Source organism: Chanodichthys erythropterus, chromosome 22 (assembly GCF_024489055.1).
Source record: "Chanodichthys erythropterus isolate Z2021 chromosome 22, ASM2448905v1, whole genome shotgun sequence".
Classification (NCBI taxonomy): domain Eukaryota; kingdom Metazoa; phylum Chordata; class Actinopteri; order Cypriniformes; family Xenocyprididae; genus Chanodichthys; species Chanodichthys erythropterus.
Window position 1 is genome coordinate 26187580 of NC_090242.1, and position 26037 is coordinate 26213616.

Below are 26037 nucleotides of genomic sequence, written 5' to 3' on the forward strand. Positions count from 1 at the left end.
CAAACAAAACGAAAACACAAACAAAAAATTGCCCTGTTGATGACGTAACAAAAAACCCCAAATGTAAAATGGAGGTATGGCTAGGTGTAATGCTTCATATTTTACCAAATTCAATAAAATCCCAAAACATGTTTTTTTCCATAATTTCACATTTGAAAGTCACTTCGTGTAGCTGAAGTAATATCTGTTGTGAATATCTTTTTTTTTTTTTTTCCATTTGCAGAGAAAGGACTAAACAAAAAACTTCTTTGTAATAACAAGGAATGTCAATTCAGGAAAACCATATTTTCAAATGTGAGAAATATCTAGACAGTATACTGTTTTTTTTTTTGTGTTTTTTTTTTCCTCTCCCTTTTTTCCTCCTTCCCAGGAGGTGTCCATTGATACAAAAGTCTGGACACAAGGTTGTGCTGCTTTTCCATAAAAGTCTTGTCAGTTTGCTCCTTTACGCTTTCATTTAAGGTCTGGGAGGTGGTGAGCTGGCATCTCGATGAGAACAAGTTCCTTTTTTCCTCTAAGAAGAGATGCCACACAGTTCTCAAAATATGATTTCGCCTCCGTTCTCCTTATCCTGTTTGTTTCAGTGTCTGTAGTCTCATTCGGATGGTTATTGGACTGTAGTTTCACACCATAGAGAATATAGGAGGCAAGAGAAAGAGTTCTCGTAGTCTTAGTATATCTTTCTCATGCCGGAGGACGAACAAGGACAAACACTCACACGCGCACATACGCATACGTACCGTATGAACGATACACACAAACCTGTCTCCTGAAGTGTTTTCAGCAATGTTCCATATTTACATAGATACATCTTTTGTCCAAGCTGATGTTCAGTTCAGGACAGTCCCGCTTACTGAGGTCTGCGTCGTGCTCGCCCATGGCGTTATGAATCCCTCCGGGTGAGATGAGAGTTATCAACTTTATGTATTTCATATCAAAATACTCTCATGGAAAGCTGAATGTGAATACATCATGCATGGAACACAATTAGTAGCTTAACAGATCACAATGTTTCGACACCATGGAGAGAGAGATATGCCTTTCTTTTTAAAGTTCTAACAACCTTCTGAGCTCTTCCACACCTGCTGGTGGAGGTGTCGCTGTCAAAGCAGGCTTCGCCGTCTGATCTGCGATTCTAAGTGAGAACGTGTTTATGAAACCATGGCGGATAAACAACAAAGAAAGAATTAGAGTCATGTGTTTCATGACAGTGACAGATAAATCCCAATTTCTACACCTGACAAAAGATATCCGAGTGGAAATGAATTCAAACTCTTTTCATATTTCGGCTCTATCAGAGAACGAAACAGGATATGTGATTTTATCAGCCGCCTTTCCAACTGAACACGTTTCCCCCCCCCCCTCCTAAAAAGGTGTCAGATTTAACATCTCTACAAGAACTGATGGGAGCATCTGCTTGTCTCGTGTAAATAACTAACACAATCGCTTCTGCTCTTCATGAATTATTACAAACAAGGGTCAGCGAACATCTTGTAGAAGATCTCAATTTCATAACTCTATGAAGGTAATATTAAATAAACGTTCAGGAATAGCACCAAAAGCTTGTGTGTGGAGACATCTGTTAAATCGGCGGCTTTTCTCTCCATCCATGGTGTTTTGTTACTCTCCCGTGGAGGCCCGGACCACGCAAAACATAAATTTTTAATCGCAAAGAGGGCATTACATCATCTGGAATGTAATGGAAGAATTTCTTTAGACATGATAGAGATAAAATTACATACAACAATGGCTTTGCAAGACAGCAACGAAAGGAGGATCTATCCATTAGTGCCTTCCTCCTCATTCCATTCCCTACGTCCGTATCTTTCGGTGGCAGAAAAACTTTTTGAGAAGTAAACAGAAGATTGTGTGGCTTAAATGCTTGAGGATGCGGAGGAGGTGATTTGAAGTTTTTAAATCCTCAGCACACTTCCTGTCTGTGAACCTCCTCCTCGCTCGTTCCCTCAGACGTAATACTCCTTGTCTTTATTCTTCTTGCCTTTGGTAGTCGTTTTGGCGATAGCGGCGGTCGTGCTCGGCGTCTTCTCTTTCACTACGGCACCGTTGCTTTCGGAACCCGAGTTGCGGCTCTGGTCCACCTGATAAGAACCTTCGTCTCGGTTGCGGTACTTATACATGGCGTAAAGGAGGATGAGGATGCAGAGGGCGGCAGCCGCCACGATGCCGACAACCATGCCCGTGGTGCTGCTGGACTCCCTGATCACTTCCACGGCGCCCGGGTGGCCCTTCTCCATCAGGTCGGTGGGGTGAGCTGTGGGCACATGGGGGAAATCAGGCGGGTAGGTTAGACCCGGAGTGTGACGGGAGGACGGGGCAGGTGGCAGGAGAACCTGATCACGGGTGTTCATTTTGCCCGCGGGGATGTGGAGCTGGTTGGGGTGGGTGGTGGGGGCGGGGGCTTGAGGACGGTGGTCACCTGCGCCCTGACCTCCGCTCTTGCCCACGGCGGGAGGCGGCGGCAGGACTGTTCTGTCTGTGACCATGGGGGAGTTTTTGTAAAAGTCCTCGTCATCGGACTCCGTCATTTCTCCGGAGCCGAAGGCCGACACCTCCATGGGGTCGCCGCAGTCCTCCTGGTCCGGAGGGCATGGCGGACGGGGGTCGGACAAAACTAGGGACTCTTTGGTGGTCTGGAGAGGGGTCAGGGAAGTGGGAGGGGCGGGGATGGCAGGGTAACGGGTGGCCATGGGAAGGGGGTCTTGGGTGTCCACGGTAATTATGGGCAACACAAGTTCACCTCCTGGGATGAGAGAGGAAAAAGAAGAATTAGCAAGGACTCGATAATATCTGCACGTACACACACCCGTATTCTATTAGTTTTAGAATTATCAATCTATTTGGACTATTGCTATATTTCAGTTTATTCTAAGACAAATATTCTACACATAATACTCTATATTCACATGAAAAAATGCTAAAATATTTTCTAAACCTATTCAAATGGCTAACATAAATATGTCTATATCACTAAAGTAACATCTAAAACAGAACCAACTCATATCTTGAATAGCTCTTGGCTCTTCTTTGGTTAAACAAGATAGCAAACCATGGAGTTTGGGTCACTTACATCAACAAATAGGCCGCATGATTTTTGCATGGAAAAAAAGCAAATTACAAAAAACAAAGGTGTGTAAGATGGTCCCTTTAAAAAACACAACTTTTCTCCCCTTTATACTCTTTGACACACTCATCTGCGCTCTAGTCTTTCATCTGACTTGATTAAATACAGATTTCCCTTTGCAATGATAAAATCTTCTGCATATGTGCATTCTGTGATAAATCATTAATTGCTGTGTCTCAAAACTTAGTAAGCGGTAATGCCTATAGGGAATCATCTATATAAATCTTATTACAAACCAAATGGAAGATCTTAAGTTGATCTGACTAATATGAGATGCTCTTTAAAGGCAGAAACTTCATTAAAACCCACTAACATGACACTCAAACAGTGACTCAACTCATGTGAATGAGACACATCTGATTCTGATTTAGCATGTGGTTAAATGGGACCTATTATGCCCCTTTTCACAAGATGTAGTATAAATCTCTAGTGTCCCCAGAACGTGTCTGAGAAGTTTCATATACCCCACAGATCATTTATTATAGCTTGTCAAATTTGCCCCATTTGGGGCTGAGCAAAAACACACCGTTTTTGTGTGTGTCCCTTTAAATGCAAATGAGCTGAAGAGGGAAGAGGGCGGAGCTTTAACAGCTCATGCTTCGGATACTCAATAACAAAGCTGGTGAATCTCACGCAGACAAAATGTCAGTAATGGTGTTCAGCTTTACATGTTCGAACCAGAGTCGGACACTGATGGAGAGATTTAGGAAGAAGTTACAACGTTTACAATGCAACTGGACGTTTTTGAATGTTATGCTAATCTTTTGTGCATATCCAGTGTTGAACTGAACCTCGTTTGTGAGGCAGTCTGGTGTTCTGATGAATAATGCTACACTACATTGCATTGTGCTACCTACTGTTTTAATGGGAGGTAGCAAAATGTGAGTGGGTAGCACAAATCCTCACAATGGTGTAAAATGATTTGCGCAAATATATATCACTTTACTGACTTTCTTACGTAAGAGTAGGGGGAAATTTGGAACTGTATGTTTGGAGAGACTGTTTATGATTCATGGAGATTGTAATTTTGTTCTTTTTTTACCATTATAGGCTGGTTGTTTAGACACACTGTGGACATATCTGTGTTCAAACACCTTATGCAAGTGAATTTTGCATAATTGGTTCCCATTAAGCTAACACAGTCAAAATACTACATTTTTACTTTATACACTATACTGTTCAAAAGTTTGGGGTTAGTATTTTTTAAGACTTCTTTTTCTGCAAGGATGCATTAAAATTGATGAAAAGTGACAGTAAAGACATTTATAATGTTACAAAATATTTCTGTTTCATATAAACATTGTTCTTTTGAACTTTCTATTCATCAAAGAGAAATATTCCATATATATTTACATAAAAATATTACGCAGCACTGTTTTCCACATTAATAAAATTAGTTTAAGAAATGTTTCTTAAGCAGAAAATCATCATATTAGAATGATTTCTCAAGGATCATATGACACTGAAGATTCATGGAGTAATGATGCTGAATTTCAGCTTTGCATCACGGGAATAAATAACATTTTAAAATATATTTTTAAGTTATATAAATTTTTCACTCGCTTTTTTGATCAAATAAATGCAGCCTTATGAGCACTTCTTTCAAAAAACATTAAAAAATCTTACTGACCCAAACTTTTGACATTTTTAATAAAAAATATTTTTAAAAAATTACATTTTAAAACATTTCTCTCAGCTCCATCCTCTACCTTGAATGAAGCTTGTTACATCACATTATGGAAAAAACCTGCTCCATAAATGAAACAAGCTATATTGCTTCAAATTATATGCACAATGAGTTATTTTTCAAAGGTTGCACAGTTTTTTTTACTGACAATTTGAGAGTTTTTTTTTTTTTTTGGTGTGTGTGTGTGTGTGTGTATGTGTGTGTGTCAGGAGAGCGCACAAATGATGTCCAAACGAGCTAGGCAGGCAGCTGACTAGATTTTGAGACAGAGCCAAAAATAGGACTGTTGTAGAAATTATTTAATAAGAAATGTCTGGGTTAATATGTTTATTTTCCAACATTTTGTTCAACTAAAATAATCTGAAATGAAACCAAAGGCTTGGACAAATGTCAAACAGCAACAGCTGATTTTCCAGATGGGCCACCAGAAAGAACTCAACCACTCAACCACACTGAATGATTGCAACATAATGCACAATCACGGGAGCAATAGCTGAGCACAGAGTAATAATTCCATGTACTATGCAACACAGTTTGATGTCACACCTATTTACTGATATATGAATGCCTAAAGTAGAACTCAACAATGGAGTGGAATGGCCACTTAGCATTGTGAATGGAAGGAGAAGGCCACCCTTTCAAGAAATATAACCCTTAGCCTATATCTAGCTCCCAAGTTTACTTTTCATATTCTCTGTATGGTTGATATGAGGGAATAGTGCTAGCAGATAAGCATAATGGGAAACTGAATTTACATTAGGAACAAGACTGTACTAGATCTCGGTTAATTACTCAACACTAATGCTTGTTATTTGGAAACTAAAATGATAATGTAAAAAATTATATTTTAGATCCAACTGATAAATGTTATTTCCCAAATAATTGTAAAACATCATATTATGTAATTTTATGGAATAGTTTCATTTTATGTATGAACTGAACAGAAATTTGACATAGCCTTAAAAATTCAAAAACAATTTGAAGCTCCAGATGAAATTAAAATGAGGAATTATCTATGGAACTGCACTACATCAAATCTGAATATATCCGCAAGTCATTCTAAACCTCTACTTAATGTAAATATGCTGTATTTTGATCTGGTGTGTGTGCTGTCTGTGAGCAGTGACAGGTGAGCATCTGAAGCTTGTGTGGGTCTGTATGGTCTGAGTGCTGCTGTATGTATGTGTACTCACCAGTGCCAGGCTCACACTCCTCCAGATCCTCGTCGTCACTGGGACACTCGGCCGAAGCCACCAGCAGGTCATCTGAGTTCTGAAAGAGAATACAGAATACAGGTACAGACGGTTCAGTTTTCCAAGTTTGGAGGCAGATTCCATTCAATTAGATTTCTCTACAACCTTGAAAGTTATGACAATTATCTTTTTTGGCCAGTTTTCTTTTAAGTCCACATTTGAACATTTATGTCTCTCAGGGGTTGATTTTTATTCAAGCTAACGAATTTCAGTTTTTTTTTTAATTAATTAATTTGAATTAATTAGAATTTTAATTAATTATTATTTTGTAATTAATTAAAATGAATTGTTATATAGGTGATCATTATTTTAAGAGAATTAGTTCAATTATACAGTTTTATTTAGAGACACCATTTGGTGGTGACTGTTAGTTCGCAGCATGCTTTGCAAAGGGCTGGAAATGGAGAGTAATAAATATTGAAATTAAGTGTTAATGTATGTTTTTGAGTGAAGGGAAACATCTGTTAATGTTTAATATTCAGTTATGTTTGACATTTGAAAGAGTTTTTGTTATTTTGAAGTTTTGACCCTTACCATTGTACAGAAGAGTAGAGCTTATGGTTAGGTTGTGGATAACTGCATGTACTAATATACTATGAAGGATGTTGCTTTGATCAATGATCAATAGCTTTGCTCATGCCAGTGCAGTGCTTGTACTTGTTCTTACTTGTGCTGTGCTAGCAGCATACAGTCTTTTAATTGTACAACATGAATACAAACAGGTAATTTCCTTCCACTTAAAATCACAAAAGCATAAAATAATAAAAAAGCACATTTTACTACAAATATTAAATTTATTGTGCCATAGATTAAATCATTTAGGAGATTTTACATGATTTATTCAGGTACAGATTCCATTAAAGTAATCAAGCTATAAAAACTACTCAAAAAAATCCTGTTTAATATTGTTACCATAATTTTAAGTAGATAGCACATCATTTTTTACACTGAACAGATATGCAATAAATGCCCCTCAAAACATTTTTAACATTTTGGTGTTAGTTTTTCAAGAGTCTAGTCTTTATCTCTGTCTTTATTGATGAATTCATTACAGAAAATGTATTTGTGTCTCATGAAGAGAAACACAGAATGCAAATGTATTACCAACCAAACATAAACACAACTTTATTCACATATTCTTTCCGTGAGTGTAGTCGCGAGTCGCTCTCTCGCTGATATACCTGATAATTTTGTAGTTAATTACTTAAAATGCAATTTGTCTCCACGGAAAAAAAGAAAAGGAAAGCAAAAGTTTTCTGTCAGGTTATGTCGTTACGCTAAATGCAGTCCAATCAGAGAGGTTCCTGAATTTCATTCGAGTTTTTGATTAGTTATAATCAATGGAGAGTACTTTGCATTTTTCTGTGGGTGCTCGAGGATTGGCGAGATTTATGTAATTGTAAAAAAATTTGAGAATATTTGAGTTATTGCCACTACAACAAACAAAAGTTTAAGTCAGTGTACTTGTTTAACAAGGAAAGAGCAGTGTCAATGAAGAGCATACCTAATATAAAATATGAGAAAATATCAGAATCTTTTTATTATGTGTCATTTCCAGTCTGTAATTTTGTCAAATGATGCAAAAAATGTGAAAATAATATTTAATTGTGTATATTTAAGATACATAAAATGCTACCTATGAAATAAGCCTTAGCACAGACAAAGGAGTCTGGCATTTTATTTCACAAATCCTTAAAGGGTAAAAAAAAAAAAAAAGAAGAAAATTCTGTCATTAATTACTCACCCTTATTTCATTCCACACCCGTAAGACCTTCGTTCATCTTCAGAACACAAATTAAGATATTTTTGATGAAATATGAGAGGTCCATAGACAGCAATATAATCAACACTTTAAAGTTCCAGAAAAGTACTGAATCATCATCATTAAAACGGTCGACGTGACTGCAGTGGTTCAACCTTCATACAATGAGGCGATGCGAATACTTTTTGTGCGCAAAAACAAAACAAAAATAACGACTTTATTCAACAGTATCTTTTCTTCTGTGTCATTCTCCTATGCTTTTTACGTCCATGCGTGTGAAGGCTGAACCACTGCAGTCTCGTCGACTATTTTAACAATGTCTTTAGTACCTTTCTGGACCTTGAAAGTGGTTAAATTGCTGTCTATTGAGGGGTCAGAGAGCTCTCAGATTTCATCAAAAATATCTTAATTAGTGTTCTGAAGATGAACGAAAGTCTTATGGGTTTGGAACGATGTGAAGGTAATTAATGACAGAATTTTTGGGTGAACTAACCCTTTAAAATGTATTTTCCACTACATCTTAAACTGTGTTGTGGAAATGACTGTGGTTGAAATGGCATTTTAAAACACTGTAGTTAAATAAAATACTCATGACTTCCAGAAAAATTCTGACAGAATTCTTTTATGATGCATGTCCACTATTTTACTTTTATTTACTAAAAGCATCTGAACATCTGAAGAAACCCCCATCAGTTGCAGAGGCATTTATTCAGCTCTTACGATGCAGTGATGCTAGACCAAATGGCTTTGCTGCCCCTTGGTTTGACCCGAGTTTGAATTAACATTCCTGACTCATACCTCACATTCATAAAACATGTAATTGGATCTGGGCCATGACTGATTTGGACGCATCAGTTTGTCCTTTCCCATCGAGAGGTCAGAACAATTTCGCTGTTCACTCGTAAGGGCATATTTATCTGTTTGCGAGGCTGGTAGGCATCAACAGAATGAGACTTCCCTTGCGAGCACTAGATGAGGTATATGGAGGTATTTATTGATTATGACACCAGTTTTTGCATTCCTGTTCTCTATTGTAATACACACACAAACAAAAGACAGAAGCTAGAGGAATACCTTTTACATATGCATATAATGAAAACATTCATGGTAAGCATCATAAACCATTAAATAGTTCATTCAATGAGCCCGAAAGTATCATGTCTGTGGTTTCCATGATGCGATTACTGAGATAATACTTTTTTATGTCTTCATTCGAGACCCAATAAGATTCTGGCTTAATGTATGCAAATATGCATCATCTCTGTATTTAAATACTAGTCATTTGACCATGATTGATGTGCATATACTTAAAGGGTAAGTTCACCCAAAAATGAAAATTCTGTCATTTATTACTCACCCTCATGTCGTTCCACACCCGTAAGACCTTTGTTAATCTTTGGAACAGAAATTAAGATATTTTAGTTGAAATCCGATGGCTCCGAGAGGCCTCCATAGGGAGCAATGTCACTTCCTCTGTCAAGATCCATAAATGTACTAAAAACATATTTAAATCAGTTCATGTGAGTACAGTGGCTCAATATTAATATTATAAAGCGACAAGAATACTTTTGGTGCGGCAAAAAAATTATTTATTTATTAACTTATTTAGTGATGGCCGATTTCAAAACATTGCTTCAGGAAGATTCGGAGCATAAATGAATCAGTGACTCAATTCGACACACAGATTCAAAATGCTCCGATGCTTCCTGAAGCAGTGTTTTGAAATCGGCCATCACTAAATAATTCATTTTGTTTTTTTTGCCGCACCAAAAGTATTCTCGTCGCTTTATAATATTACTCTAAAAAATGCTGGGTTAAAAACAACCCAAGTTGGGTTGAAAATGGACAAACCCAGCGATTGGGTTGTTTTAAGCCAGCGGTAGGGTTAAATGTTTGCCCAACCTGCTGGGTAGATTTATTTAACTCAACTATTGTTTAAAAATGACTGTATTGCTTAATTAAAATTAACCCAAAGTATGTTGGAAATTAACATTTATTAATGTTCAATGAATAATTATTAAACAATAAACATTTATTAAATTGCTTATTAATAAATTTATATTAATAAACTATTAAATTTATATTAATAAAATATTAAAGCATATTAATAAACATTCACCTTTTGTCTATTATTGTTGTCTCTAATTGCATCTGGTTTTTAATTTCCCAACTATTTTGGGTTCATTTTAAGCTAGCCATATAGCAATTTTTAAAAAATAGTTGGTTTAAATAAAAATACCCAACAGGTTGGGCAAACATTTAACCCAACCGCTGGGTTTGTCCATTTTCAACCCAACTTGGGTTGTTTTTAACCCAGCATTTTTTAGAGTGTAATATTGAACCACTGTACTCAAATGAACTGATTTAAATATGTTCTTAGTACCTGGGGGAAGTGACATTGCTCCCTATTGAGGCCTCACGGAGCCATCGGATTTCAACTAAAATATCTTAATTTGTATTCCGAAGATGAACAAAGGTCTTACGGGTGTGGAACGACATGAGGGTAAGTAATAAATGACAGAATTTTCATTTTTGGGTGAACTAACCCTTTAATTGGTCTGGCTGAAATAGTGCCGTATTGATCTAGTCCACATTTTGTTAGTGTTTTTTTTAGTCCTTTCACTGTTCAATATTGTCAGCCACAAACATTTTGAAAGCTCAACTGGCCAGAGTTAAATTACTTTTGAAGGTAAGCTTATTGAGGAAAATATTCTGTTTCAAAGCCTTTCCATCATATCAGCAATGTTATTATGCTTCATTTACACCAAATATACAAAAACATTTCATGTCCTCGACATGCATCAAATACGGATGTGGCTGAATTCTGCTGAAACTAAAAACACAACAAAACACGACAAACATTAAAAGTACAGAAAGTGCCATCAGGGTCATTTTATACAAAAAGCCTACCTTTGAACGATCAAAGCATTTACTAAGGCAAAAGAAAAGCTATGACAAATTTGCTTGGTTTTTGAGTCTGATTTACAAATACTAAAGACTCTGACATTTCAAACCTCTAATTAAAAGACGCATTGCAGCATTAGTTTTGCATGACTGCATTTATTAAAGTATAATTAGTGCGCTTCTTATCTGCACTTTTGCACAATGCCTGTGTGTTTATTAAGACAAGTTTATTAAGAGCACTGGAATTGCAGGTTGTGTTTCGATATGTGTATACATTTATGACAAATACGCCATGACTAATTTTTTTAGATATGACAAAAAGAAAGTCAAGGGCACATTCAATACACTAATCCTTAAAAGGGTGCTTTCCTTTTTAGTGTTGTGTCAGCTTGATCAAGGGCTTACTTAACATACACTATTGGCATGATTTCCAAAACGCTGCAGGAGCTCAGACACGAGCTGTGATTTACTTGGAGTCATGGAGGTTCACTTCAAACGCAGCACAAATTTAAGGTCCAATTTGAGGTCATGGAAAAGCAATCTTAGAACAAAAGATTTGTGCTGCTGGATGTATGGAAGCTTTGATACAAAACAGCACAAACCGCTGACAATGAGGCTGAAATAATAACATATGTCTGACCCTGCATCTCTGACTGATTTTCAGCGCACTTGATTTGAGTTTGAAATGCATGTCGAGTAGATTTGCCCTTAAAAATATTCAGATGTATTTCTTGCACATTCAAGGCCTGATATGAGCTGCCTCACTGGTTTATAGAGCATCCTAAATGTCACAAACCTTATAAGTGACTGATTCAGAACGCTCTAAATCTACAGGGGTGTTGGACAGTGTAATAGTGCAACTAAGTAACAGGGGCCTACAAAGATATATTGATAATCTATAATATTATCATGACAAAATTACATAGTTATAATGACATGCTATCATTAGGAATAACATTTTGCAAGACTCAATTTTTTTTTTTTTTTTTATTAATTTGCCTGGCAGTGTGTGTCCTCTCATGTTAGCATTCCCCCCATCAAAAGGGAAAGTGGTTTGGTCTTATAGTGGAGAGAGAGAGGGAAAGAAGTCTGCAGGAGGGCAGACCATTCTTTTTTTGGAAGAATGAGCCTTGCAAGAGAAGCTGTTCTTATCCCTTTTGCCTTTTGTATTAGTGTTGTCAAAAATACCGGTACTTTGGTACAAAGTGGATACTGAAATTGTAAAAATGTGATGATACCAGTCTTACTTAATTCGATACCTGCAGTGTTCCTTAAAAAATAACTAATTGCATTTCTTAGTTACTTTTTATGAAAAGTAATGCATTACTTTTGCGTTACTTTTTCTCACCTGGGCTGGGCTTGCTTGTTTGTTTTTTAATTACAACCAAAAAAAGTTATATTTTTGGCAAATGTTAAGGCCCTTGCACACCAAAAGTAAAATGAATAAGCCTCAGTCAGAAGGAAATGCATATTTACACCTATAAATATGCAAATTGCGTTACTTTTGAAAAAGCAATGTGTTACTTTACTAGTTACTTGAAAAAAGTAATGCATTAACCCTAACACTGGATACCCGCTGATAGGGGACTGCATTCAACTGGTCCTGTATTCGTGTTCGTGCTTTGAACAGAGTGTCAAACGTTTACAACTTTTGTGTTTGCAGCATTGAGCATTGTAGTCAATCACAGAAAACTCTGTTGAGCGTATGAATGCGTGGTCCAATCAGGTTTTTAAGTTTAAGTAAGAGTTTTCTTTCTGGGCGAGCTCACTGAGTTCTAATGAAGAATCTTTTCATTATAACCAACAAAGTGTAGACACGATGTAAATAAGAGATTCACTGTGCTTCTTTGATTATAATGGAAGTTTGTTTTCACAAGAGTGCAGAATCGAAACTGAAGTTATTGACAGATTCAGTGATTAAAGGGAGTGCACTTTGAAAGCTTTATGTATATCTCATTCACTATTTCGATAACATTTTTTCATGCTGCTGACACACTATTGCACAGTTTTACGAGTGAATAACATGTATGAATATGAAAGTGATTCCGCTATATTATCGTTCAGTTATTCCCTCCCGAAACTGAAATTATTGACAGAGATAATTAGGCCTATAGCAAACAGATGGAAGAAAAGAAATATTTTATTATTTTTTTTTGTTTTATTAAGGACTTTTCACTTGACCTTTTAAAAGCAATTATTGCTTAATTTAAAAATATTCTAAGACTACATTCTAATGTTTTAATAAATTATTTACTAGTGACCGGGGTCCAACATTTGGTGCTATGCCCCTGGCTACACAAATAGCACTCCAAATGGATTGGTTCATAATTAGTTGCAATAAAATATGACATAAGCATGTTGCTAAAATAACAAAAAAATATTCTGCACAGGATTGGCTCACAATTGATTTCAATAGTAACAATAGCGTGTTGCTAAATTAACGCTGAAATACACTGTATTCTGTAGAGGATCAAATCACTGTGTGCATCATCAATAGTGCATTAGCATATTCCTAAGATAATGATGAAATACTCTGCATATTATCTCCTCACAATTGATGTTGGTCTTATAAGCATAAAAATACATAATCTCTTTGAACTACACATATGTAGATACATTTTCTTTTAATTTTATTTTTTACACAGTGAATGTAAATATATAGTTCATAATGGAATAAATGTGTTGTCTAGACGGCGTTTTTGGTGCTATTCCATATAAATGTCTTACTCATCTTGAGGAGATGAGGAGAGGAGTGGTGCACTGGGACTTTCTCGGCACTAAGCTGTCTCACTCAAATCCCCATTTCCCTGATATTGCTTTGTATGACTATTTACACCCAGGACAGCACGGATTAGGAGTGATTCACAGCTCACACGTGAGAGAATCCGTGCTCGTCCTCAGTTGCGCTAATGTGTACCACTAGTGGCTATGGATCTTGGCAGTTTTCATATGATTGACACTGATTGTTATTGAGCTTGGCCTTTATTCTTATCAACGTGCATCTCCTGATCAATGGAGTTGAACACCACATGAATAAAGGCTGACAGTGGGGGAGGCAAGCGCTCCTAACTCGCTACCAATATGTGATGAATGGGGGGCCGAGACAACACACAAGTCAGATATGACATTCAATATTCTCCATATTAATAGCCTTGTGTTCCAGCATTTTACAGATGCTGCTTGAGGATAATATATTTTTTTAAGCTGTCAATAGGCATCAAGGATTGCTGGGCTAGGAACAACAATGGTCATTCTATGCTTCAATGCCAGATCAACATATGTTGTTAACAATGTAAAATTAAAAATATATTTTTTCCTGATACATATACAGTAAATTGTACAGTAAAATAAACAAAAGTCAGAGTAAAAAAAAGAAAGGATGTCAAACTGGAAATCTGACAAATGGATAGAAATTTAACCGTTCAAATGATTGCTTTCATAAGAAAAGTGGTACAGCTCTAAATATGTTTCTTGAGGCTTAGAAAATAATGACTTGAGAAAATTGCAGGACTGTTCAAAGGAAATGTGACTAGTAAAATACTATGTGTGGGAGGAATGAAAGGAAAAGCCTATGTGGGAGAGATATATCCTGACACACGCGAATCTGAGCTTTATGATTCTTCTCCTTCAGGGCCTTCCAGATGCAGAGTGACAGCTCTTTTCAAGCAATAAATGACAAATTTTTTTACCCCAAGGTGGTCTGTCCTGTCAGCTCTTTTATTGCTGATACCAACTGGACATCTTGTAAAACAAAATTCTTTATAAACGCAACATCATCCCTCGCATTCAAGAGAGACAGGCCAATAAGAGGACCGTCTCTCTGGATGATGGCTATCTCCATCGTCCCATCCTCACCTGTGTAATACTGTCCTTCAGGCTGGGAGAGCGCTGTCTACGTGTGGTGGTGGTGGCCATGGTGGTGGTGGTCTCCATTATTGTGGTGGACATGTCCGCCGCAGCCGGAGGGGTGGCTGAGGTGGTCTCTGTGGACAAGACGGAGGGTGCATCCCCAACCAAACGCAAGTTTCCAGCCACCTGCACATTCGGATCACCCTCGGCGGCCAGTTTCAGCACCTGCAGCCCGTTGTAGTACAGGCCTGAGATTTGACCCTGGAATGGCCGCCCCTTATCCTGACCTCCCACTTTTATGGCCGCCTGGCTGTTGAAGATTGTCAACTGCCGACCTGGGATGCATCAGAGAGGAGATGGAGAGAGAGCAAGACAGAGAGAAAGAGAGAGCAGTACGACAGTAAGGAGAGAAGCAAAGAGAGAAGCAAAAAGCGACCATCAATACAGGCTGCTTTTGGCGTCACAAGTAGGATGTGTCTAAATCAGCTGATAACACTTTTAACATTTGAACCTGGCGATGGAAATCTCCAATTCTAATGGCTGTCATTTCTGACCCGGATAGTGCAGGAGACAAAATGTTGTATTAAACATGATGGCAAAGATCAATCCCAGAGCCTGAGGTGGCTCCTCTATGAGAGGAGGAATGGAAGTTCCCCTATCATTATAGAATAATGGCTGTATATTATCATTTGAGTCTCATTAAACTAGTAAGGCTTGAGCTGCGGATAATGAACTGAATAAGGAGGACCAAATTGGAAAACAATATTTATGAGTATGTAAAGAGATTTTGATATGTTTTATTCAGAAACAGAGGCCTCGTTGATGCTAATCTGCATGAATAAGTGTCATCTGCCAGCTCAAATGCTAATGTGTCACCGAGGCAAGAGGAGTATCTCCTCCAGCCCCACGAACAGAAGTACATAGGGGCACAGGCACACTTGAACACACACACACACCATGCCTCTGCATTAAGGATTTCGTCCCCTGAATCTCCATTGTCACTGAGTCATTTCGCATAGAAAATACCACTGGTTGAATTGATTATTTAGTTGATGATCATGAAAATAAAAGGAATCTGAATCAATATTATAAAAAATTCAACGCAGTAACAGGTAGTCACAGTGCTACAGGTTTGATTCAAGTGGTTTTGAATTATAATGGTGAATGTTAAGCAATCAGGCCAACCTTAGGATATAATTTAATGCCAACAAAACCTTTAGATTTACTACATAAAGTGGAAAAGGATGGTTAACTCAAAGTGCCATTACCTTTGGCCCCTGAGAGCTGGACTGCCGCCATCCATTTAATCCTGATGAACAGGTACTCTGACACAGCTGATTATGAAGTGGGCAGTTGTTATCCCCTCAGTGTGAGCCACTTAATGCTTAATGAAGGGTTGCCATTTAACACAAGTAGGGTCTTGATTTTAACAGTTGAAAATAACCAAGTTTGACATGAGAGTGGAGATAAAAAGACCATAACCTCTGAAAGGCATGTCGTAATAGAGTGGGAAGAAGCCAGATGGCCACTTTCCACTTGCACATGTTCTTTTATTGTACAGAAGAACGATTATCCTGATTAATGTGTGACATTAAGGGCGGTTACATATGGTGACATAATACAAAGTACCAATGAGAAAAATATAATATAAATGCTCTCTTTATCATCTCTGTGATAGTATTGCATGGAGTTAAAAAAGTAAGATTCTGTCATCATTTGCTTACCCTCATGTTGCTCCAAACCTCTACAAGTTCCTTTCTCATGTGGAATATAAAGGAATATATTTACACATTTGTGTTTTTATATTAGAACTGTTTTTGTCTGTTTACTGAAAGTCAGTGAGTACTAAAATGACATTGGACTCGATTGACTTTAATTTTAAAGCTGTTATAAGCTACTGATTTATCAGTGTTCAAAAAAACACTTTTATGATTTTTTTTAATATAATTTTTTTTCCGTTCTCATGCATTGGAAAAAAGCAATCAAGGCCGTATTTAAAATTTCTCCTTATGTGTCCTGCGTATGTTTGGAACGACATGAGACATTTGAGTAAATAACGACAGGATATTCATATTTAGGCGCATTCATTCTTTCACTGCTATTTAAAAATGTGCAATGAGATTTAATTTTCTCGCATGTCTGACATAAATGCAAAAAAGGTTTTCCTATGATTAACTCAAGGTTGGACAGATCTTTTCTTTGCAGCTAAATGTATGAGACCCAGTGACAGAGGTTAGAACATTTAATGGAGGAGAATGAGGAGACCAAAGAGCCTTTGAGATAGAGAGCACGAGGCAGAGACAAATTTCTTACACAAAGACCAGTCACTCAGCAAAATGTACCATTCATACAGGACACAGACCTGATGTATGAGGGCTTTGTGTCATTATCATTACTTATAGATTAGAACTGATAAATAATTACACGTTAAAGGGACATTGTTAATCACATCTGAATGTGCAAAGGCTGACAGCAATTTTTCTCTCATTTGGTAACGAAAATGTCTTTCATTAATATTTAGACTGTTTAACCCTCTGAGTTAGTTCCGATTTAGGAGGAGGAGGAGGAGGGGGGTTAAGATGGAATTAGCTTTAGTTTAGCGCCCTATTTATATCGAGCGGTAGAACTCAAATCACACTAAGAGAAAATACTCATCGCATATATATATATATATATATATATATATATATATATATATATACAATTTTATATTGATAAAAGATGTTAGTTGGGTGCACAAGCAAGAACTAAACATCTGAAAATGACTTTTAGACAAATGTAGAACTGAACTTTGGATCACGTTATACTCTGCATGTTATTGAGTTCAACAAAAGAAGGAATGCAGACCTAGAAAGGTCAGTTTTCCATAAAAAAACAGTGCAAGTGTATTTGTTTAACACTTAACATTTAGATGTGATGTTAGCTCAGCACATGAACAGAAAAAGAAGTTTGCATATAGATGAAAAAGGCGCAACCAACCAAAAAGTCTGATAACTTACACATCCAGTAGAGCATTAATGCCCAATATTCTTTGATAATGTGCTGACGCAGGTGTCTGAGATTGTTTCTGCACTTTAATAACTGAGAAGGTTTCTTGGGGAAAATCAAATACCATGCAGGATTCATCTGTTTACAGATGTCTCACGGGTCCAAAGATTTCTACGGTTAAGTTTTAGACTATAATGCAAACGGTCCAAATAACATAATCTTTTTTGTTTTCATTAGACTCAAAGGGTTAAAGGGGATTTTGAAACTTTATTCTCATTTTAGTGTTAGAAGTATAAAAAAGCAATAGTCCCTTTAACTGCTTGGGATTGGAAAAGATCAATATATTTTTCTTTAGTAAGATTTAAAGTGTTTTTTTTTTTTTTGTATTTTTTAAATACTCTTGCTTCAAAATTAGCGAAGTCAGAGAGGATCACAGAAGGAAAACAAAAGACAGCAAGAAAAATAAACTATTTACAAACAGTTGTTGCAGTTATGGAGCGTTGTTAGAGGGTTAGTCAGGGATTATGTTTAAGATTAAACCTTTATCTCTGAAGTGGTGCAGTTCTAACTTAATAATGTGATATGAAAAGCACAAGCCACATAGAAATGCTGATTGGATTTATATTTTTTGTGGGCAGCCACAATTCACAGTTTGTTTTGGCCCACTATATGCCAATGCAAAATGTAAGAATTTTTTATTTTTTTTTGGAAGTTTATAATTCAAAATGGCTCGCAGCTTTGCGGTTTTAAGGGAACTGCACCTCTTACAGAGCCTTAATAAGTCATTAAGTCATTGTTTAATTAATCCATTTTTATTACCTTTGTCGAGTAGCCACTCGTCAACTACCCGACCAAGTCTGTATGGAATTCTTTGCCTGGCTATTGCAAGCCGTTCATTATCAATGTTCCCTTCAAAGAATTTAGAGAGACAGATAAGAGGTTAATATCTGGAAGTTCAAGCGTCACATGGTTAAAAACATGGCAACAAGACTATCAAGTTTAGCAAGTTAGGAAGTCTAAACGAGCTTTATGCTGGTAGTTATGTTGTTTTAAGGTGGATTGCACTTAGTTATTAGACAGTTTAGAAGCTTGAGACTAATTAGAGCATGTTTAATTCTGTTTAGAAAGCTTTGAGGACATATTTAGTGATCGTTTATCTTCTAATTTTGGTCTGGTTGATTGTGATGTCATCTCAGCGAATAATACTTGAGGAACATTTCATACAATCAATAGGACAACAATGATATCAGTGATAATGTCACATATTATAATGTGCAGCTATACAATGGTAGTGTCAAAACTGCTCCGGAAGACATTTTCTGGTCTCTACAAGAAATCAGAATGAGAACAATGCAATCAGTGCTGCATCTAGTATCAAAATCTCAAGGTACCTGCATAAATTAGGACACGTGTAATTATAAAAAGACACAAAAGCTGTAATCGACGGTGTCATGGCTGCCAGATAAGAGACGGTTCTCTTTTTCTGACAGGTCCCTTCATCAGAGCTAAAATGAGCTTGCGGGTCCTGTTACTCACTCAAAAGAACAATCTCCTCAGATCACTGTTTTCTCTTCTCTGCTCTCCACCATCGTCCTGTCAAAATCCATGTCATCCTAATACCCCTTATTAAAATGGCTAGGTCAATATTGTATGCCACACAATGACGTTTATGTCCTCTCAAATATCACGTATACAACTTACAGCAGCTGTGGCATACCCAGAACATTTCAGTGAGTCCTTCATCATATTCAGTATGGATCAATGTGAGTGTTCATGATAAAAAAAAAAAAAAATAAATAAAAAAAAATCTTCTCAAAACTACTTTAAAACATGCCAACTTTTAAGAAAATAACTTTTTATTTCACATTGTTTAAAAAACAAAACAAAAACTTTTATACCATTTTCAATAAAAGTTGTCACATGGTGTTAAAGGGATAGTTCACCCAAAAATGAAAATTTGATGTTTATCTGCTTACCCCCAGGACATCCAAGATGTAGGTGACTTTGTTTCTTCAGTAGAACAGAAATTATGATTTTTAACTCCAACCGTTGATGTCTGTCAGTCTTATAATGCGAGTGAATGGTCACACAGTTTATAAGAGTCAATAAACATGCACAGACAAATCCAAACTAAACCCTGTGGCTCGTGACGACACACTGATGTCCTAAGATACGAAACGATCGGTTTGTGCGAGAAACCGAACAGTATTTATAGCATTTTTTACCTCTAATACACCACTATGTCCAACTGCGTTCAGCATTCGCTTAGTGATGTCTGATCGCGCTCTGACAACGGAAGTGATGTCTGGCAGTCATTGAAGTATATGCGCGAGACATCACTGTCGTTGTCAGAGCGCCATCAGACATCACCAAGCGAATGCTGAACGCAGTTGGACATAGTGGTGTATTAGAGGTAAAAAATTATATAAATACTGTTCGTTTTCTCACACAAACCGATCGTTTCGTGTCTTAGGACATCAATGTGCCGTCACGAGCCACAGGGTTTAATTTGGATTCGTCTGTGTGTCAATTCACTCTTATTATTTGATTGACAAACGGCATGGGTTGGAGTTAAAAAGCATAATTTCTGTTCTACTGAAGAAACAAAGTCACCTACATCTTGGATGCCCTGGGGGTAAGCAGATAAATATCAAATTTTCATTTTTGGGTGAACTATCCCTTTAAATTATATATATATATATATATATAGTGTATAAAATGACAAACTTGACAAACATGTTCATGAAAAAAAAGAAAAAGAAAAAAGATGTCACGCCATTGACCCACATACTATGAAAGTACAGAAATTCAGACAAAGCCATTAATAAGTCATTTTGCAGTTAAAACTATTCTTTCTTGAAGGAATATGTTGGTATGCCAAGCGTTAACTGAATTTTTTTTGACATACCACATACTGTGTCATGTTCCTTCTGTGACAGCTGTGTGAGATACAAGCCTTGCGTTCTTCCTACCCACCCTGCAACCTGAATGAGGGCCAAACCTCCCACTCCCATAAGCCTGTTAAAAGAGCTCATGTGTGGCAAATTCTGTGCTGAACCGTCAAAGAAAACTTGAAATAGGTCTCGTCTGTGAGTAAGCGGCAAAAAAACGTTAAAACAAACTGATCCATCCAATAAAGTCGGATGCAGTGCTATTCATTGATTTCTACTAGATTCTTATTTAAAAGGCAACGCAATGGTGTGCTGAGCAAAATAGCGAGGCGAGCGGTCAGTTGCGCCAGTGTCCGCAGGGAGCGACAAATCTGCCACCGGGGAACATATCCAGTTATCTAATCCTCCGTTTTAATTAACTGAATTAATCGAGCCTGCTAATCTAAGCGATACACAGCCAGCTTCGTTTACACACGTGAGCTTTGCGAGTGTTGGATGACACGCAAGACCTATATCATCGGTTTTAAATCCCCGGGATGACAGGTGCCACATAAAAGCCGTGCCATTCCATTTAAATGCGCATAACTCAGTTTTAAAGGAAGCATGACATGACTGTGACGACTTTGAAGCTGGGCTTTATCCCTGCACTTTGGAGAGGCCGCCCCATCTGACTCTCACCACCTGAGGGGGCTTAGGGGGAGACTAGGCGGATAGGAAGCCTATGTCGCAGCAGTAGAAAACCAATTTTCCCTTTCAGAAATCAGACGAAATCTCAAGCCCGAGCTGCAGGGACGCAGCGCCATTCAACCTCTGGCAATTTTGAGACAAGACCCCACACGCGGGGGTGGAAGGAGCGTAGCAGGTGAGCAGAGGCGCTGCTTTATTTGGCTAGAGCTGTATTTTTGCTAAGGACTGCTTGACGCTGCACTAACCTGCCGTGAAGCAGCACATCGGAGAAACCGATTGAAAAACGAGGACGGGAAAGACAGGATTGCTATTAGAGACAGAGAAAATGTCTTCCTGTGGAACAGCATCTATGAGAGGAAGGCAGCTCCCTGAGCACACAGTAGGGAGAGAGAGAGTTTGCTCAAGTTTAATTGGAAAGCACACAAGGCCGGGGCACTGCAGAGCGAGATGTTTGTATAGTACAGGGACGGTTCACGGGAACGACTACTGCAGGGTTGAAATCATCAATCAAGGCTTGTTACAAAAGTTTAAGGCTGTGCAATATCAGTTTATGGCGCTGAATACACCACAACTCTGGATGTTCGAGGGTTCAAAGAGCAACCTGCAAGAGGCATTTTGGCTAACACTAAAAAATGAAAGTGCGCTTTGTGGTTCAAAGTTTGCGCGCAGTTCAGGGATGGTGGATCTTCACAGGCGCAGAGACACCTTCCTCAGCCCGCCTAGAGCAAAGCTGGCTGAAGTTGAGAACTGTAAAGGATCCAAATCCATCTCGGGCTGAATATATTAGGCAAGCCAGCTTGGGGGGAAATGTGTCAATTTGCAATTGTTATTAGATTGTGCATGTGGTGGTTAGCTGGGCGCTGCATGTGGTGACTCATAAACTCTCTGGGAAGACTTTGAGGTAAAAATGGCACACTTCAAACCTAAATAATTCACATTTGAAATTATAAATCAATTTTTACCCTTCAATAAGGCATGCCTCCAACATGGATCCAAATACAGGCCAAGGGCTTCAAACAACATCCCACTGATGTGTGAGTGGAAATATACAGTGTCTCTCTCTGACCCCATGTGTCCAGTCCCAGGGGAAGCTGCTTCCAGTATTTCTACCAACCACAGGTGTAATGGGATTCTCCCCCCCAGATGGCTTTCCCCGTCCCCTCCGGGGTCCTACCTGATGGGAAGCGCTCGATGACGGGCTGGTTGTCCACTTGGAGGGTGGCATTGCCACCGCTACGTGTAAAGCGAACCACGTGGTACTTGCCGTCGTTCACGGTAACCGCAGGCTCATCTATGGTGATGTCATCTGTGCCCACATTGAAGATCACACCGACCTTTCCTTGCTCCTGTGTAAGAATGGACAGTTTGTTTAGAGTTGGACATTGGGGATGAGTCATGATGGTGGACTTGTTGATAAGTGAGGTTGACTAGTTTACTTAGATTGTGGGAACCTTTGGTTTTGTGTACTTTTTGCACAAACAAACTCTATTAAAAGAGACACTCTTTTTACACTCTCACTAATTTATTTAAAGAATTATTACTTAAGAATTACAATGTCCTGATAATTTACTCACCCCCATGTCATCCAAGATGTTTATGTCTTTCTTTCTTCAATCGAAAAAAGAAATTAAGGTTTTTGAGGAAAACATTCCAGGATTTTTCTCCATATAGTGGAATTCACTGGGGTACAATGGGTAGAAGGTCTAAATTCAGTTTCAGTGCAGCTTCAAAGGGCTTTACACCATCACAGACGAGGAATAAGGGTCTTACCAAGCAAAACAATCAGTAATTTTCTATAAAAAAAAAAATAAAAAAAAACATATACTTTTTAACCACAAATGCTCATCTTGGACTGCTCTGCGCCACGGATTACGTAATCACGTTGGAAAGGTCACGCATGACGTAGGCGGAAGTACCGGGGTAGGGCGAAAAACTTCAAAATCGTCCGACATCGTTTTACCTTTTTTTGAAAAGGATGTTTGACTTAGTCTTTGCACATTCGCTTTGTAGACATCCGGACTTTCCCCTACGTCACGTGTGACCTTTCCAACAAGATTACGTAATGTGTGGGGCATCGCAGAGCTAGTGCAAGACGAGCATTTGTGGTTAAAAAGTTTATAATTTTTTTTTTTTTAAATGAATGACCGTTTCGCTATAGACGACCCTTATTCCTCGGCTGGGATCCTGTAGAGCTGACCTGAAACTGCAATTTTTATCTTCAACCGGTTGTACCCTGTTGAAGTCCACTACATGGAGAAAAATCCTGGATTGTTTTCCTCAATTGATTGTTGTAGTGGGAATATAAAAAATAAAATAAAATCCTTCATCTTCCTAAATGTAATAACTAGCATTTAATGTACCATAAATGCACATTATTATATTTTCATTCTTATTTGACATAAATTAACAAAATTACAGCTTGTTGACTAAATTAATTGCAAATGCAATAAATGCAGAATAAACCAATCTATAAAGAGTTTAAATTTGTTAGTTGAAATAAAAAAATCTCTAAGTTAGTGCTTTAAGTTAAAGAAATGTACCTCCATATACATGCATTTTTTTAAATATATTTTAGAGACACTTAAATTAGTGTGCTGAACACTAGACAGTTTGTAAACGCCCCCAAGGAAATGTGTATGATTGGGTTCAGGTGTACCAGAAACAAGGAAGCCCTGTAATTAGTAGTTACCTAGTTGTTCAGGCAACCACCAAGTCGATTTAAAAAAAATATATAATTTTCCACATGGATATAACAGTTATAGATATAAAATGCACAAACATCCAGAAAATGTTTTGAAATGAAGACATTTAAAAACAGCGATATTCAAAGGTATTAGATGTGACAATAAAATGAAATGAATGATGGCGGGAGCGATAGGAAATATCTTGCGAGCAAAGAGAAACATCTGGTCATGGTACAGTGGCTCACCCTTGGGAGAGGAGCTCAGCAGTGTCCTTTGTAATGCAGGAGGGGAAATGGTGTGCGGCTCCATGTTTTGCATTCATCACCGCTCTTTCTCACAAAAGCACGAACACACACTGGTTTGCCAGCTACTGACATCTTGACATGTATAACTACTGACAGTTTCCTGCTGTTTTTATTTTAACAGTGATTCATTCCCTCCCAAGAACACTTTCACCTGCCCCAGCCAACTCCGGGTGGCGCACTTCAGAAATGCTATCTCGTTCTTATTGGGAACATCCAGTCATGGTGATAGCATGTAACATGTCACTATTCTACAGCTTTAGCATGGTCCACTGTCAGTCTCTGGAAAGAGCCAAAACATCAACATTAAAAAAGAGCTTCCTGTTCTCTGACACAAAGCCACAGATTGATAAAACTTCCACACACGTTTAGAGTTTGGATATATTCTTTACTTCCACTGACCTCAACTGACAGGTTCTCATTGAGATGCTGATGTCTGACAAATATCAAACAGAGCATGAGGTGAATGCAGAGTATGTTCTGGAGTCTAAAGGGCGAAGATAAAAAAAACTAGCGAGTGTGTGCTAATGCTAGCCTGATATTGACATCTCCTCACCATACCAATGAGGACACATCTACTGAATGAATACACAAGAGGATTTTAGCCAAATGTTAAGCTATACTTTCATATAAAAAGCCAAAAAACAAACAAAACAAAAACTCTACAATAAGAAAAGAGAATGTGAAGAGTTATGTTTTCATAGAAAGAAAAAGACAGTTAGATTCAGGACTCTAATTAATTTTCTTGCTGGCCCAGCTTGGCTTTTGCCAGTGGACCAGTGAATCTTGGTCTTTCTTTAGAGGCTGATTGATTCTTACTGGTTAAGTTAGTTAAAATGCACAACAGTATCCAATACTGCTGCAGGTACTTCAACAGCTACAACGAGTAACTGAAATTCTTCCAAAAAGAATAATTCAATTTGAATGTCACTTCAGTTCAAACACACTCTGCCGTTACAGGCTCACTGTACCATCACATTCCATTTTGTTTAAGTAAATTCAGGAAGAAGAATGACAGGAATGAAGAACGTTTTTTTAACAGAGAGTTTAATGCTTCAGTTGCTCGGTAGGAACCATGTTATGAAACACTTCATCAGTCTTCTCACTCTCCATTTTGCTCTATATTTTTCATTTGGTTTGAGATACTCCTATCTATGAACGATACTGGGAGCAGAATGTTTCACTGGGTATGGAAAACAACAACAAAATCATTGACTTGACCACAAGGATAAGGGCATGACTTACTATGAGCTAGCCAACTGACAGGAAATGCATGGATAAACTGGACCTCTTTGCAAATATACAGTGGGTACGGAAAGTATTCAGACCCCCTTACATTTTTCACTCTTTGTTATATTGCAGCCATTTGCTAAAATAATTTAAATTCATTTTTTCCCTCATTAATGTACACACAGCACCCCATATTGACAGAAAAACACAGAATTGTTGACATTTTTGCAGATTTATTAAAAAAGAAAAACTGAAATATCACATGGTCCTAAGTATTCAGACCCTTTGCTCAGTGTTTAGTAGAAGCACCCTTTTGATCTAATACAGCCATGAGTCTTTTTGGGAAAGATGCAACAAGTTTTTCACACCTGGATTTGGGGATCCTCTGCCACTCCTCCCTGCAGATCCTCTCCAGTTCTGTCAGGTTGGATGGTAAACATTGGTGGACAGCCATTTTTAGGTCTCTCCAGAGATGCTCAATTGGGTTTAAGTCAGGGCTCTGGCTGGGCCATTCAAGAACAGTCACGGAGTTGTTGTGAAGCCACTCCTTCATTATTTTAGCTGTGTGCTTAGGGCCATTGTCTTGTTGGAAGGTAAACCTTCGGCCCAGTCTGAGGTCCTGAGCACTCTGGAAAAGGTTTTCATCCAGGATATCCCT

At 37.9% G+C, this 26037-nt stretch overlaps 1 protein-coding gene across 1 annotated transcript in view; it reads right to left on the bottom strand.

The window, feature by feature from the left end:
- Window positions 1–1964: 1964 nt before the first annotated feature.
- The window catches only part of nrxn2a (neurexin 2a), a 431583-nt gene continuing 407510 nt past the window's right edge, over window positions 1965–26037 (bottom strand). Inside the window, exons 19-23 of the mRNA XM_067375006.1 lie at window positions 22338–22509; window positions 18405–18494; window positions 14604–14932; window positions 6023–6101; window positions 1965–2761 (exon numbers count right to left, since the gene is read on the bottom strand). Of these exons, the coding sequence (XP_067231107.1) occupies window positions 1965–2761; window positions 6023–6101; window positions 14604–14932; window positions 18405–18494; window positions 22338–22509 (1467 nt within the window). The remainder of the gene's footprint in view (window positions 2762–6022; window positions 6102–14603; window positions 14933–18404; window positions 18495–22337; window positions 22510–26037) is intronic.